This window comes from Perca flavescens, chromosome 5, assembly GCF_004354835.1.
Source record: "Perca flavescens isolate YP-PL-M2 chromosome 5, PFLA_1.0, whole genome shotgun sequence".
In the NCBI taxonomy this organism is placed as follows: domain Eukaryota; kingdom Metazoa; phylum Chordata; class Actinopteri; order Perciformes; family Percidae; genus Perca; species Perca flavescens.
This window is the reverse complement of record NC_041335.1, coordinates 37,181,467-37,195,095: the sequence shown is the minus strand read 5'-3', so window position 1 is coordinate 37,195,095 and position 13,629 is coordinate 37,181,467. Positions and strand designations below refer to the sequence as shown.

Sequence of the window (13,629 nt, the reverse complement as noted above, 5' to 3'; positions counted from 1 at the left end):
TCTTCATAGAATAGAAATAGTTTGATCACACACTTTCTTTTTTACCCATTAATCGCATCTCCAGTAGAATTCGCCCCTTTATTGTGTCCCTGTGCTCGTTCCTAACCACTCCGCTCCTCTTCTTCCAATTTTTTTCTCCAGCTCCACCAGGTGCTAATCCAACTCCAGACGGGAGAGAAAGAACAGGATTTCTCCCTCCTGCCCATTCAGGTGTCCATCAGCGTGCAGCTCTGGAGACTGCCAGGGTGCCACGAGTTCCTGGCTGCTCTCGGTGAGTCAACGGTTACCGAGGAGCTGGCTACTCCACATGGCATTCGGGGATGGGAGAAAAAAACGTGCTCTGATTTATTGCCGTTTATTGGAGAAAAGCGACAGTGCCGCTGCAAAATAGCCTTGGAGTCTCCACGCCGCCTCCTGTTTATGCCCAGTATACCAGGATGTTGATGAGATATGAGGTTCGGGCGTGTTGGTTTAAACGGAGATTAGTTCTTCTACTGGAGCTGAAAATACTTGTGTGCACTGAGATCACTTTTGGCTCAAAACTCCACTTAAAAACCAAAACTTAGCGATGTAAATATAGCCTAAGAGAACTGTTGAGTCCTGTCCTGTACATTCATGTGTCCCTTTATGTCCCTGTCCAGTAATATGCCAATATTCTGAATTGTATTCAGGACATGTAAACAGCAGATTCCGTTTGGATATTCAGAATAAGGCCTTTTTCCGAATATAGCATTTTCTGAGTAAGACGTGTGTGATATGTTGGTATTATTCAGGTTTTAGGGTTATGTATACAGCTCATTCGGAATCTGCATCTCAATCAGGGTTTTTACTGCAGTTTGTGACAGTTTACGGCCTCTTGTCTGTTTACGGCTTACAGTCAGCTCTGTGCATTGCTATGGTTACTGTACACAAACCAACCAGCCAGCTGCTTTTAAACATTATGAAAGAATTAGATATGAACAGGTTAGTGGATATGAAGCAACCTTTTCAGAGGGACGATGTGTTCACACGCTCCAACCAGTCCTCCGCCGCTGGAACACTTTGACGAAAATCCTGTTTTGCACGGCTACGTGTAAACGGGAATATTAGTTTACATGCACAATAGGTTTATCTACATCCTATCATTACTAGTGAAACAGTTGTCCATTTTTGCTCCCCAACTTGCACATTAAGTTTATCTATATCTATAGAGCGCAGCTGTACATTTTATTTCCAAATTGTATATATTTTAAATATTGCTCGTGTAGTATTCAATTATTATTTCATGTATATTGTTTCCTATTATTTAATGTATACTCTGTATGTGTGCTGTGTGTCTGATATTTTGCCGCTGCAACACCATTATTTCCATTTTTTGGGATCAATAAAAATCTATCTATCTATCTATTTAGTGGAATATTCACTTTCATTAGCCGTGTTAACAGCTTAGTCAGAATATTGTCTATTTCAGAATATGGACAAAAACCAGAACAATATGTGCGTGTAAATGGAGTCACTGTCAAATGTATGAGTTACAACTGTTTTGCTTTTGTGTGTGTGCAGGATTCGACTTATGCGAGGTCGGCCAGGAAGAAGTGGTGCTGAAGACCGGCAAGCTAGCCAACCGCCGCACCCTGCACTTTGCGCTCCAGTCTCTCCTGGCGCTGTTTGGTAAGTATACTTATACGGTGGCCGGGTTGGCTCAGTCGGTAGAGTGGGCGCACATATACATAGAGGTATATGCCTCAACGCAGAGGTCCGGGGTTCGAGTCCGACCTGTGATGATTTCCTGCATGTCTTCCCCCCTCCCTTTATCCCATTACTCACCTAGCTGTCCTGTCCATTAAAGGCGGAAATGCCCCAAAAACCATGACAATCATATCAAGAGCCAGACATGTATAGTTTATTGATAGGCTTTTATTTAATCAAAAAAGTCAAATATCTTTGACTGCATTATTGCATGTCTGATATAGTCTTCTCACTCACAGTTTGGTCGCCAGAAAGTCCTAAAAAAGTCAGAAAAAAAGTTCCTCAGCCATCATAGAAAAAAAAGCGCCCAAAAGGTTGGAAAAAGTGACAAAAACTCAAAATTTGTGAAGCTAAATTGATATGGGGGCCGGATGAGAACCTGCTAGTGGCCGGATTTGGACCACGGGCCTTGAGCTTGACACATGTGCTCTTGTGCCCTGTTTTTCTTAATTTTAATTTTTTTCCGTCAAAATGAATGTTGTGAATCTGAACAAAGTCTCTCATCGACTGGTTTAATGGAGATTCATCTGCGTGAATCTACCTTGAACCAATTCTCCTTTTTCATGGAGCCTCTTTTTTATCTAAATACTCTCACATCATCGTAATGAATGGAGCAACTGTTAAAAAAAAAAAATATATATATATATTTGTTTTTTTTTTTGTTTTGTTTTAATTGTGTCTCATTAAACTGCTAGAACAGGGGTCTTCAACAGGGGGTCCAGGACCCCTAGGGGGTCCTCAGAGTAAATGCAGGGGGGCCTCCAAATTATTGTTACGTTTTTAAGTTTTTTCAAAAATTACATCCTAACATGAATCCAACATATTATTAGCAAAATATGAATCCCAACTGATAGGCATACTGACCTATAGACAAGGTAGTCACCTAGGTAGGCATCCACAGATACAGTTCATTTTAAACATTAAAACATGATTTATAAAATCATGTAAACAATTATTAGACTATTTTAATAGCCTATGCAAACAAAGGTATGAAGGCTTTAGGCCGCTGTCAGTACCCGATCCGTTCCAACTGCACAATCCGTTCTGCACATGCGCAAGATGTTCGCGCATGCGCTGTGGTACGATGATTTACGACACTACCCGATCTGTTCCCACACTAGCCTCCACCGGGAAGCTAACGTTAGCTTAGCTAATAGCTAATTCGGGCGGACCGATAGGTGATTATAGCGGTCTGCCGTTAGCCTCCACTGGGAAGCTAACGTTAATTTAACTAACAGTTAATTTGGCTAACCGCTAGCTGATTGTAGCGGTCTGCCGTCCGTCAGCCTCCACAGTTAAGCTAACGTTAGTTTAGCTAACAGCTAATTTGGCTAACCGGTAGCTGAGACAGCATGCAAACTTTTAAAAGACCCTCAAAATAAAACTTCAAAACAAACGTTAACATATATAACAGCTGTTACGTCAGTTCTACTTTACTTGTGCTCATTTAAAATACAATCACTCAATACTTGTCTTTATTGTTACTGTAAAGTCTTAATTTTGCTGTAGCCTGCTTTTCCCATGATGTTTGACTTAACGTTATTTTAGACTGAATCTAGCTGTCTGTTCTGCCTGCACGATCCGTTCTGCGCATGCGTTATTTGTCGGCTAGCGGTTAGCCGAATTAGCTGTTAGCCTGGGTGGAGGCTAGCGTTGAACAGATCGGGCAGGTCGTGAAACGGTATTATCATCTGCGCATGCGTGAACATCTTGCGCATGCGCAGAACGGATTGTGCAGGTGGAACGGATCGGGTACTGACAGCCGCCCTACATGTTATTGTAGGCCCAGTTTAATATGCAACTTCATTTTCTATGTAGCAGGGGGTCCCTGTTCCATCTCTCTTTCAGTTAGGGGGTCCTTGTCTTAAAAAACGTTGAAGACCCCTGCGCTAGAACAGATGAACATTGAATTGAATATAAATGGCTTCACTTAAAAAAATAAAAAGAAGTTAAGAACACCAAAAATCTCGCCGTGTCTTTGGCGATGTGTTTATTGCGCCATATTGCAATGACAATAAAAAAAAAAAAAAAAAAAGATTTATTGTGCTGTCTTAGTAAGAACATGCGTGATCGGACGTTTCACAACAATGTGTTCATTCATGTCTTTTTTTTTTTTTTTTTTTTTTAGCAATCCTGTTGTTTTTATCAGCTGTCACATCATTTCCCTTCCTCTTCTTTCTCCTTTGTTCAGACTCAACCGAGCTTCCCAAGCGTCTGAGCCTGGACAGCTCCTCTTCCCTCGAGTCTCTAGCCTCGGCCCAGTCCGTGTCCAACCCCCTGCCCACGGGGTACTCCAGCCTCCCCTTCTCCCCTCCGTGCCTGGACAGTCAGGCCTCGGACGCCATCTCCGTCTACAGCCTCAGCTCCGTGGCCTCCTCCATGAGCTGCGTTTCCAAGTCCGATTGCGATTTCCTCGGTCATCGGCAACGCGGCGGTGCCACGGCGCACTACTCCGTCCACAAACACCCGCACGTTCCTCGGAGCCGCTCGTCACCTCACGGGGCGGCTGCTGCTGCCGCCGTGGCGGCCGTGGCGGGAGGGGTCCGCGGCGAGGACGAGGAATACGAGGGATTTTCCATCGTCAGCAGTGAGCCGCTGGGAAGCCACTGCGACTCTTTGCCGCTGCCGCCGGGCCACAGCCAGCGGCACCACCGCGGAGGCAGGGGAGTCATCGGTGGGTCCAGCGCAGGAGCAGGGAGAGGCTACACCGTATCGGTATCGTCCAGGGGCAGCGTCAGCACCCCCACGTCCCCTGTTAAAACATGCCTGGTGCCCAGCCCGAACTCCCCGTTCCAGAAGGTGAAGGGTAAGGTGAGCAGCTCGGATACAGGCGAGTCGGACCAGTCCAGTACCGAGACGGACAGCACTGTCAAGTCTCAGGAAGAAAAAACTGTCCCTCTGGACCCTCAGGAGCTGGCCCAGAAGATCCTGGAGGAGACCCAGAGCCATCTGCGGGCAGTGGGGAGCCTCCAGCGGGCCGGGCCCGAGGGCGCGACGGCTGGAGGAACCTCGGCGCGGAGCAGCGCTTTCCGCTCCTCCGAAACCAGCGCGTTCAGCCGCCCCAACAGCAGCGCCAGCGGCCGAGCTCAGTCGTCCCCGAGGCCCAAACCTCCCTCCCGTTCCTCGTCGCTCCAGAAGATAAGCTCCGGCTACAACAGCCCCGCAATCTCCGAGTCTTCCCAAAAGGAGGGCAGCCATCCTTCGCCCACTCTGGACAGCCACGCGCAGTTCCGATTAAAGTACCCGAGCTCCCCGTACAGCGGCCACATCTCCCGCTCCCCGAGTAACGTGTCTCCCAGTTCGGGTCACCAGTCGCCGGCCGGCAGCGCTCCGTCCCCAGCGCTGTCGTACTCCTCCACGGGCTCCGCCTGCTCCACTGACCAGGTCCCGGACCTGGACCGGCTGAGACGAGGCGTCATCGACGAGAAAGTCCAAGCGATCCACAATCTGAAGACCTTTTGGGCCAACGCCGCGGCCCAGCAACAGCAACACCTGGGTCCCGTCAGAGCCGTCCACGGCGGTCCCGGGCCCCTCGCCTCGGCCGGCAGGGACGTGCTGAGCCTTCTGAACCTCTCTCCGCGCCGCTGCTCGCCCAACGATACCCGAGACAGCCTGGAGCTGCGGGAGCTGGGGCTGCAGTCGCTAGACAGGGGCGGCAAGAACTCCTCCAACGGACACCACTGCTCCAACGCCCGAAAAGTGGCCCCGTCGCCGACTATTTCCACACGCAGCAGCCCCGGCGCTCGTTCTATCCGACTACCCTCCGGAAACGGATACAAGTTCCTGTCGCCTGGAAGGTTTTTCCCTTCCTCTAAATGCTGAGACATTTAAAAAAAAATAAAAATTTAAAAAACGGTTCAATACTTTAATCTAACAGTTACTTTTCCTGTGTGCTGGAGGAGTAGGGGCACTTTTTTTGGGGACCAGTCTCGGTCCGAGCCGAGCTTGACTGAAAAGGATTTGATTGGTCAGTGAGCGTGATGCTGCAGAGGCACATGGATGCTTAAGAGCGTGTCTCTGTCTTTGTGCCCATAACACTGTAAATGGGGAATGAGAAATACTCAACGACCTGATACTGTGTTTGTGTGTAACTGTATGTCAGGTAGATGTAAATGCCATTTGGTATTTCACCACCCCCCCCACCTCCTCCACCTCCCTCCCACCAGCCACCCTCTCCTCCAAAATCTTCGCTGTTTGTGTTGGGCCAAGGCGCATCAGCTATGACTGATTTCCTCCATTCTATTTTGTTTTGAAATTTAATGGTTATTGTTATTATTGTTTGTTATTGTTATTAATATTATAATTATTATTATTATTATTATTATTATTATGTTTTGTAAATTAATTGCAGTGTTTCACAATCAGTATTAAGCGTTTTTATATTATTAAAAAGTGAACAAACCGTGTAAAGATGGATAGAGTGTGTGGGGGGGACGGGGGGGAGATTTAATATTTTTTATTGAAATCAAAAGGGCATTTTGCCTGATTTCTTTGTGAATTGAGTGTCTGCTCCGACGCATGGATTCTCTTGCTATTCAATGTTAAGTACCATGTATGACCTTTTTAGCCCATGATTTTTTGAGATTAAACATGAAAGTTCCATGACAACCATCTGTCATTTATCAGTAAACTGTTTCAATAAAAAAAAACATCATGTTTGCTTTCTTGTATTCCTGACTTTGTTATTAAATTGTAAGGGAGATAGATAGATAGATAGATAGATAGATAGATAGACAGATAGATAGATAGATAGATAGATAGATAGATAGATAGATAGATAGATAGATAGATAGATAGATACAGTAGATAGATATATGGATAGTTGGATAGATAGATAGTTGGATAGATAGATGGATAGATAGATTGATAGATAGTTGGATAGATAGATAGGTACTCACAATATCACTTTTCTGTCACACAAATGTAGCTTTACCTTTCCTAGATTTGTCTTTTCTCCATTTAAAGGTATAGTAAGTGATGTTAATCTAATACACCTTTTGTCAAATTCAGTGAATATCTAGCTCTGTATTTTCTGTATGCGCGCTGAAAAACAATCTTGTGTTAATACTAGGGTTGGGTACCGAAACTCGGTGCCAATAGGGAACCGGTGCCGACGTAAACGGTAGTAACGAGACCGAATAAGAACGAAAGTTTTGGTGCCTCATTTCGGTGCTCGACTTTACACTACACCTGACGGCATGTAACGTTAGCCTACCTTTAGCTAGCAGCTGGATTAATCACGGTTAAAATGCTGACAGCTAACGTTAAACAGTGTAAAGTGTGACGAGCATCCGGAAAGCGTACCTTCTATGGGGAGATTCTGAGGCTACCAATCCATCACCTCCCATTAGCATCCCATTGACTCCCATTCATTTTGGCGTCACTTTGACAGCGAATAACTTTACATCGGAAGCGTTTAAAGACTCTATTTGTCCGTTGTTCATTTCTAAAGAAACACGACAATGTATAAAAGGCTCCATTACCTTGTAGCTCACGTTATGGCTCCGTAGCAGACGTTTTTTGTAAAAAATAGGCTAAAGATTGTGTCATAACCACGCAACTTTCTTTCGCACAGTAGAGGAATTACCGTATAGTACAGGAGAAGCTCACAGACTGTTTGGACTTCCATTATCTGTTTAGGTTTAATTACTAATGTTAATCAATAATTAGCCTGTGTCTATGTTATCTCCTTACATATACCTAATATAGACCTCTCCGTCTCTGTAAGATTGGGAATGATTGAGATTTCTCTCGGCACAGCTACCAGAAGACTTCACACTTTCAGACAGGTTGCTCACGTCACATCTATGTCTTCAAGTTCAGTTGGAGGCTGCTCAGTAACACTCAGCCAGCACCGGAAAAGTGCTTCTAATATCCTTCACTGGTCTCGTCTAAGAGTATGGCGTCACTGTGTCCATTTCTTTTACTGTGTATGGTTAATACACAGGCACATACCCTGGCTGTGTTAATGGAAAACAAACAGAAAGGAGTGCACAAGCCACAAAACACTGTTCCAGCCAATCAGCAACAGCATGTGAATGTGCCGGCCGGCCAGTAGTTAAAAGTAAAGTAAAGTAGATGCACCCAATGGCAGATATCATATTAAAGGACACATTATTAGATTAAGCACCTGGGTTTCAGGCTGTGCAGCAAATGAAACTGCACTGTCAAAATCTATATCATGAAAAGGATTGCATTCATAAATAAACCTGAAATGAAGTAGGACTAATTGATGCAGTTGCTTAATACATTGATTTACATTTGTATCACGTTCTCCATTTTTTAACCCTCCTGTTCAAATTTGACCCATTTTTAAGAAGTTTCTATATCAGAAATTTGGGTTTCTTTCAACCAAATTGTCAAAGAAAATAACGTGGATGGTTCCTTACAACTATTACTCTTCACTATTCCTCTTCACAAGTAAAATAAATTATCAGTTCACTGCTTTCATTGGATTTGGGTGTTTTATTCAAAATGAGCGTTGAAAAAAAAGTGACAAAAATGTCGGAAATAGCCTCAAAAAAGCAGGGGAATATAATCGACAAAAACATCGGAAAAAAGTGACCAGAAACCTTAAAAAAAAAAAGTGACAAAAACGTAAAAATGTTGAAAAGTTTGAATTTAAAGAAATATATAATCTTCGTTTTGTTAATTTACTTGTGTTCTTTTAATAAAGTTTTTTAAAAAACGTGCCCGACGACAGCCCCTACCGCCCCTACCGCCCAGCGCATGACGTCATGACGCATCAGCGGTCACTGGGCAGTAAACCATTGACAATTGGAATTTGATTTGGACCTATTATAATAAATATGTTGTTAGTAATAAAGTTAAGGAGGTATTTTTCAAAATTGTCCATTGCATCTACCCAACAAATCAAATTTTAAAGAAATATAAACCTGAACTTTCTGAATCCTGCACATTTTGTGGGGTTTTCACAGAGACAATTGCACATTTGTTTTGTGAATGTTTTTATGTCAGATTGTTCTGGATTGATGTGGAGGATGTATTTTATGTATTGTGTGGTTCTAAGATAAGATTACAAAGTAGTAACATTATTTTTTACTATGAAGGAAATTATTTGAATAAATGCCATATTTTCATTTTAAATCTTTTAATTTTATTTGGGAAATTTTATATCCATAAATCTAAATGATCTAACAGCAAACCGAATATTCACCAATTTAAAAATGACATGAAATTATATTTTGAAACTTTAAAAGGATTGACGTATAAGAAAGCCATCCGGACTCTGACCATCTATAATGCCTTTCAACCTTTTTGATGTAAACTCCACGCTCCCCCTTTTCCATGTTTGTATGTATGTAGTTAATGTTGTCAAAGTTTGTATGTTTTCTGTATTGGAATAATAAAGTTTTTTTGAAAGCAAAAAAAAAAAAAAAAGTAAACCATTGACGTATATATCGAGAGGAGAAGGGGTAAGCCATAGTGATGATCATGCACAATTTATCTGGAGGGTGGCGGTAGTGCGCTAAGTTAGTCCGCATCCGCCGTTAAACAAGCAACTGAAGAAGAAGAAGAAGAGAGGAGAAGAGAAGGGCTACGATGGTCCTCATCAAGGAGTAGTAAGTGCAACGCTTCTCTTTTTAACGTCTTCTAAGACAACTTCATCGTGTAGTAACGGAGTCGGGAAGGCGGGGCAGTTATTTTGTCAGTGGTTTGACACTAATGAAAACTTTTCATCTCGACTCAGTGTCTGTCAGACACACGAGGGAAGAGCTGGGTATGGCCGGGTATGGCCTACCGGTTACCGGTGGTAACTTATGGCACACTGTGTGACAGCTGTTGTTATCCTACAGTTTCTCGTTCTCATAGTGACTTAATGTAACGTTAGCTGGCCTCTAAACACTTACGTCTGTGGTTTAGTGTTTTGACGATAAGAGTAGCGGCGTTTGTGCTTTTTTAAGCTGTGCAACTTTTAACTAACTTGAGCTACATATTAGCCCACTGTTTGCTAATGCTAACTGTTAGCTAGCTTACTTGACGGGTTAACATGAATGAGAATCACTTAGCGCTGCTAATGTTATCTTTGCACTATTGACCCATAAACTAGCGGCGGCGCCAACTAATCTTACCCGGGATAAGAGACTTAGATTTACATCCGGATTAGCTTGGTTGTTCACGCGTGTCAAACTAAGTTTTATTTTTTTTTTTTTCATTTCAATCAACTTAGCCTGCAAGCAGCAGTAGTATGTACTAGGAACCCATGCTAAAGTTGACTAAAAAGAGGAATACAAAAAAATTAATCTTAACACATTAATTAAAAAAATTGAAAAAAATACAACGTTTAAGGACACCAATTTTCTTTTTGAATGAATAATGTAACGTAGAGGCAGGCAGATATTTATTTTTAAAGGCCAGTTATTTCATGGATCCAGGATACTATGCATCCTGATAAAGTTGCCTTGGCTTTTTGAATTAAAATAGCCCCCCCCCCCACATCATCACATACCCTTCACCATACCCTTCACCATACCCCCCATCATCACATACCCTTCACCATACCCCCACATCATCACATAACCTTCACCATACCTAGAGATTGGCATGGTTTTTTGTCAGTTAGCCTAATAACTGGTTTGATTTGCATTGAGAGATGATTTTATGGAAAGTACCCCATGCCAATCTCTAGGTATGGTGAAGGGTATGTGATGATGTGTGTGTGTGTGTGGGGCTATTTTAATTCCAAGGCCAAGGGAACTTTATCAGGATGCATAGGAACTTATGTGCCTTTTTAGCACATGAAGATTGAAATAACTTGCATTTATCAAACTGCCAACTTCAGTGTAGCTCTTATAAAAATGTATCCTTTAAAAGAAAAAGCGAGGAACTCTTAAAGCTCCGTCTTTTGAATAAGTCAGAAAACGTTAAACATAGAAACAGTTTACATTGTAAGTTAATTTCCTATTCTGGGCTGGGACACACAGTCATACGGTTTGATAAAGTACTTATTGGACTTATCATTGCACTTACAATAACGAGCGTAGCTGTCAGGTCCTCCTGTACGTCTCGTGTGTGTGTGTGTGTGTGTGGGTGGGTGTGTGGGTGTGTGTGTGTGGGTGTGGGTGTGGGTGTGTGGGTGTGTGTTTCAATAGCTAACCCCTAGACCAGTGGTTCCCAACCTGGGGTCTGGGCACCCCTGGGGGGGGCGGCAAAGATCACAGGGGGATGCAAGTTTTTATCTGGTTTGAGTTTAGGTTAAAAAAAAAAAAAAGTTAAACAAATTATGATAATACACTAGAATATATAATGTATACAAAAGTCTGTATGAAAACTATATATTTTGTTGTATCCTCGTTTTTCCTGCCGCCACGGCATCACTATTTTATGAATGAAACATAGCGGAGAAACGTAACAGTGCTGATAACTGCTCTGTATCAATAAAGAAAGCAAGGCTCTATCTCGAGAGTTACCTCAATTTCGGTCTCGGGGGGACTCAGCTTTTCTTAGACATCAGTAGGGGGGCGCCAAGGAAAAAAGGTTGGGAACCACTGCCAACCCTTCTCTTTATCATTTTTAAGTTTTAAGAAGAGCTTGGCTGAAGCATCAACGTTGCCTGTTAATTCCAGCTCGTTCTATGCTGCGTTACTGTGCACTTGACACTGAAAGATACCTGTTGCCGCAACTCCTCACTTGCTCCCTACGCTCCCATCGTGATGATGTGCCCTTGGTTGTGTCAAAGTCAGCATCACTCATCATCGCACAGGCTCGTTTTAGAGTCGGCGGTGGCCTGGAGAGACAAAAAAAATCATCTGTCACTCGGGGTCGAGGTTAAAGATGAACCTAATGTCAACACAAGTTAAAGCTGTAGTGCGTAGCTTCTGTCGCACCCATGAGCAATTCGAAGTAATGACAACACTACTGTTGTTGCGTCCGCATGATACAAGCCTGTGTGTCTTCCAAAAATGAAAAGGGTTGTACTAATGGCGCTTTTCCATTACATGGTACCTACTCGCCTCGACTCGCATTTTTTGGTTTTCCATTACGAAAAAAAGTCCCTGGTACCTGCTAACAGGTACTTTTTTTTAGTACCTCCTCAGTCGAGGTTCCAAGCGAGCTGAGGCGAGCCAAGAAGGTGACGTTAAACCCTGCAGGCTGCTGATTGGTCGGAAAGAATCGTCACTGATCACTGCATTGCTAGCGACAGACGGCATTTTTAAATAGTTTAGCCAGCGGTGTTTTTTTGCTGCTGGAGGCTCCACGCAGAGCTTTCTCCGTAGCATACAAGTGGCCTGATGTGTATACTTGTGCGCTGGTGTGTGTGTGTGTGTGTGTGTGTAGCTGGTGAGCGAGGGAGAAGTGAGAGAGTGCCGGCGATTAGCTCCGCGTAGTGACTCTGGAGTCGTATAATGAGAGAAACAAAGTGTCACCCCTGTTCTGTCTGACCACGGTGGGAAATCTGGAGCAGGAAAAGTTAACCATCTTGTTGATTTCATGTTGTTTACGGAGAAGGGGAACCAGGAAATGAGTCGGGGGAAATGCAACGCTACAAAGCCACGCCCACGGCAGTCGCTATGACGACCAGCCAAGCAGAGGCGGAACTAAAATCTGCAATGGAAAAGGTACGCACAGTGCGCCGAGTCGAGGCGAGTCGAGCAGGTACCCTGTAATGGAAAAACGCCATTAGTGTCTTCATTAATCAGAGGTGTGTTTTGGGCGTAACATGCAATCAACCAATCAGAGATCATCTCCCATTCCCTTTAAAAGCCAGGCGCGTTTGGACCTTGGAGCGTTGCTGTTATGATGGAGGATTTGCACCGTAATATTTTTATTTGTTATCTTCTGCATGTGTGTGTGTTGCTGTGCGTCCCTGTGTGTGTGTAACAAGCATAGTGTGCGCGCGCTGTGCACGAGCCTTTTACTAATGCTCTGTTAAAATAACAATGAAATGCTGCGTTATTATTAATAACCGTTAAGTTTGCAGACCTTTCTCCTTGTTATGGGTTGGGCCAAAGCTCAACATCATCCAAAAAAAATCACCGGTAGAAAAAGTGCAGTGCGGTCATTAGGACTGCGTTCGATTTGAAGAAATTCTTAGTCGGCTAACACTCATTCAACTGTACCGACTAATCGATTCGATGATTTAAATCGACAGATCTGTAAATCTGAGTTTCTCGGCAAAGAGTCGTGCACTTATCTGTCCTCTCTCCATTTGACACAGAGGGGAGCTCACACACACACACACACACACACACACACACACACACACACACACACACACACACACACACACACACACACACACACACACACACACACACACACACACAGGTGCGGACGGAGTAAACTGTCTGCAGTTTTGTTGAAGTCACAGAGAGTAACCGTTGGTTTCAAGTGTGGTTACAGTTTTTTAAAACTTCACGCAGGCAGCGTTAATTAATTAATGGCGAGCCGAAAGCGGTGGCGGTGCTGTTGACGTTACACTTCCTCTTAGACAATCAGCCACAACGGTGGTTTCTCTGCCCTGATGATTGAGTGACAGGCTGAGCTTGCAAGGCACTTTTATTAAAGTTACTCAGATTGAGCTGTTGTACCAGAATTTAAAAATTTTGGATAACAGTTTTGATTCACAATTAAGGTGGAAAATAAAATCTTTGTGTTTAATGTATTTTTGTTGATGTTGAAATGGATTTTAAAAACATGTGGTATCGTTAGGAATTGGTATCGAAACTGAGGTATCGAAGTTGGCACCGGATGGAAAGATTCTGACCGATACCCAGCCCTATGCTGCTGTAGATTCCTGCTTTGAGAGAGCTTCCTCTGCCTCCTTTTCGTTTGCTCTTGCTCTTTGTGGTTAGTGGCCATTGACTGACGTTTAAATGATGCAACTGGTTTGCAGATGCCACACTCTGAAGTTTGCTGGGCCATGAAGGGAAAAGGTTG

The 13,629-nt window shown here is 43.5% G+C and overlaps 2 protein-coding genes across 6 annotated transcripts in view; both read left to right on the top strand.

The window, feature by feature from the left end:
- Window positions 1-6,026, top strand: part of LOC114555278 (tetratricopeptide repeat protein 28) — a 386,074-nt gene extending 380,048 nt beyond the window's left edge. For 2 of the 4 annotated variants that reach the window (XM_028577566.1, XM_028577567.1), the window contains 3 exons: window positions 142-271; window positions 1,543-1,650; window positions 3,920-6,024. In XM_028577566.1, the coding sequence (XP_028433367.1) occupies window positions 142-271; window positions 1,543-1,650; window positions 3,920-5,550 (1,869 nt within the window). In that variant the 3' untranslated portion in view covers window positions 5,551-6,024. Of the gene's footprint in view, window positions 1-141; window positions 272-1,542; window positions 1,651-3,919 lie in introns of all 4 variants that reach the window. The other 2 variants (XM_028577569.1, XM_028577568.1) reach the window with 2 other exon arrangements.
- A 3,146-nt stretch (window positions 6,027-9,172) lies between these two features.
- The window catches only part of LOC114555294 (phosphatidylinositol transfer protein beta isoform), a 31,342-nt gene continuing 26,885 nt past the window's right edge, over window positions 9,173-13,629 (top strand). For both annotated transcript variants that reach the window (XM_028577592.1, XM_028577594.1), the window contains exon 1: window positions 9,173-9,311. In XM_028577592.1, the coding sequence (XP_028433393.1) occupies window positions 9,292-9,311 (20 nt within the window). In that variant the 5' untranslated portion in view covers window positions 9,173-9,291. The remainder of the gene's footprint in view (window positions 9,312-13,629) is intronic.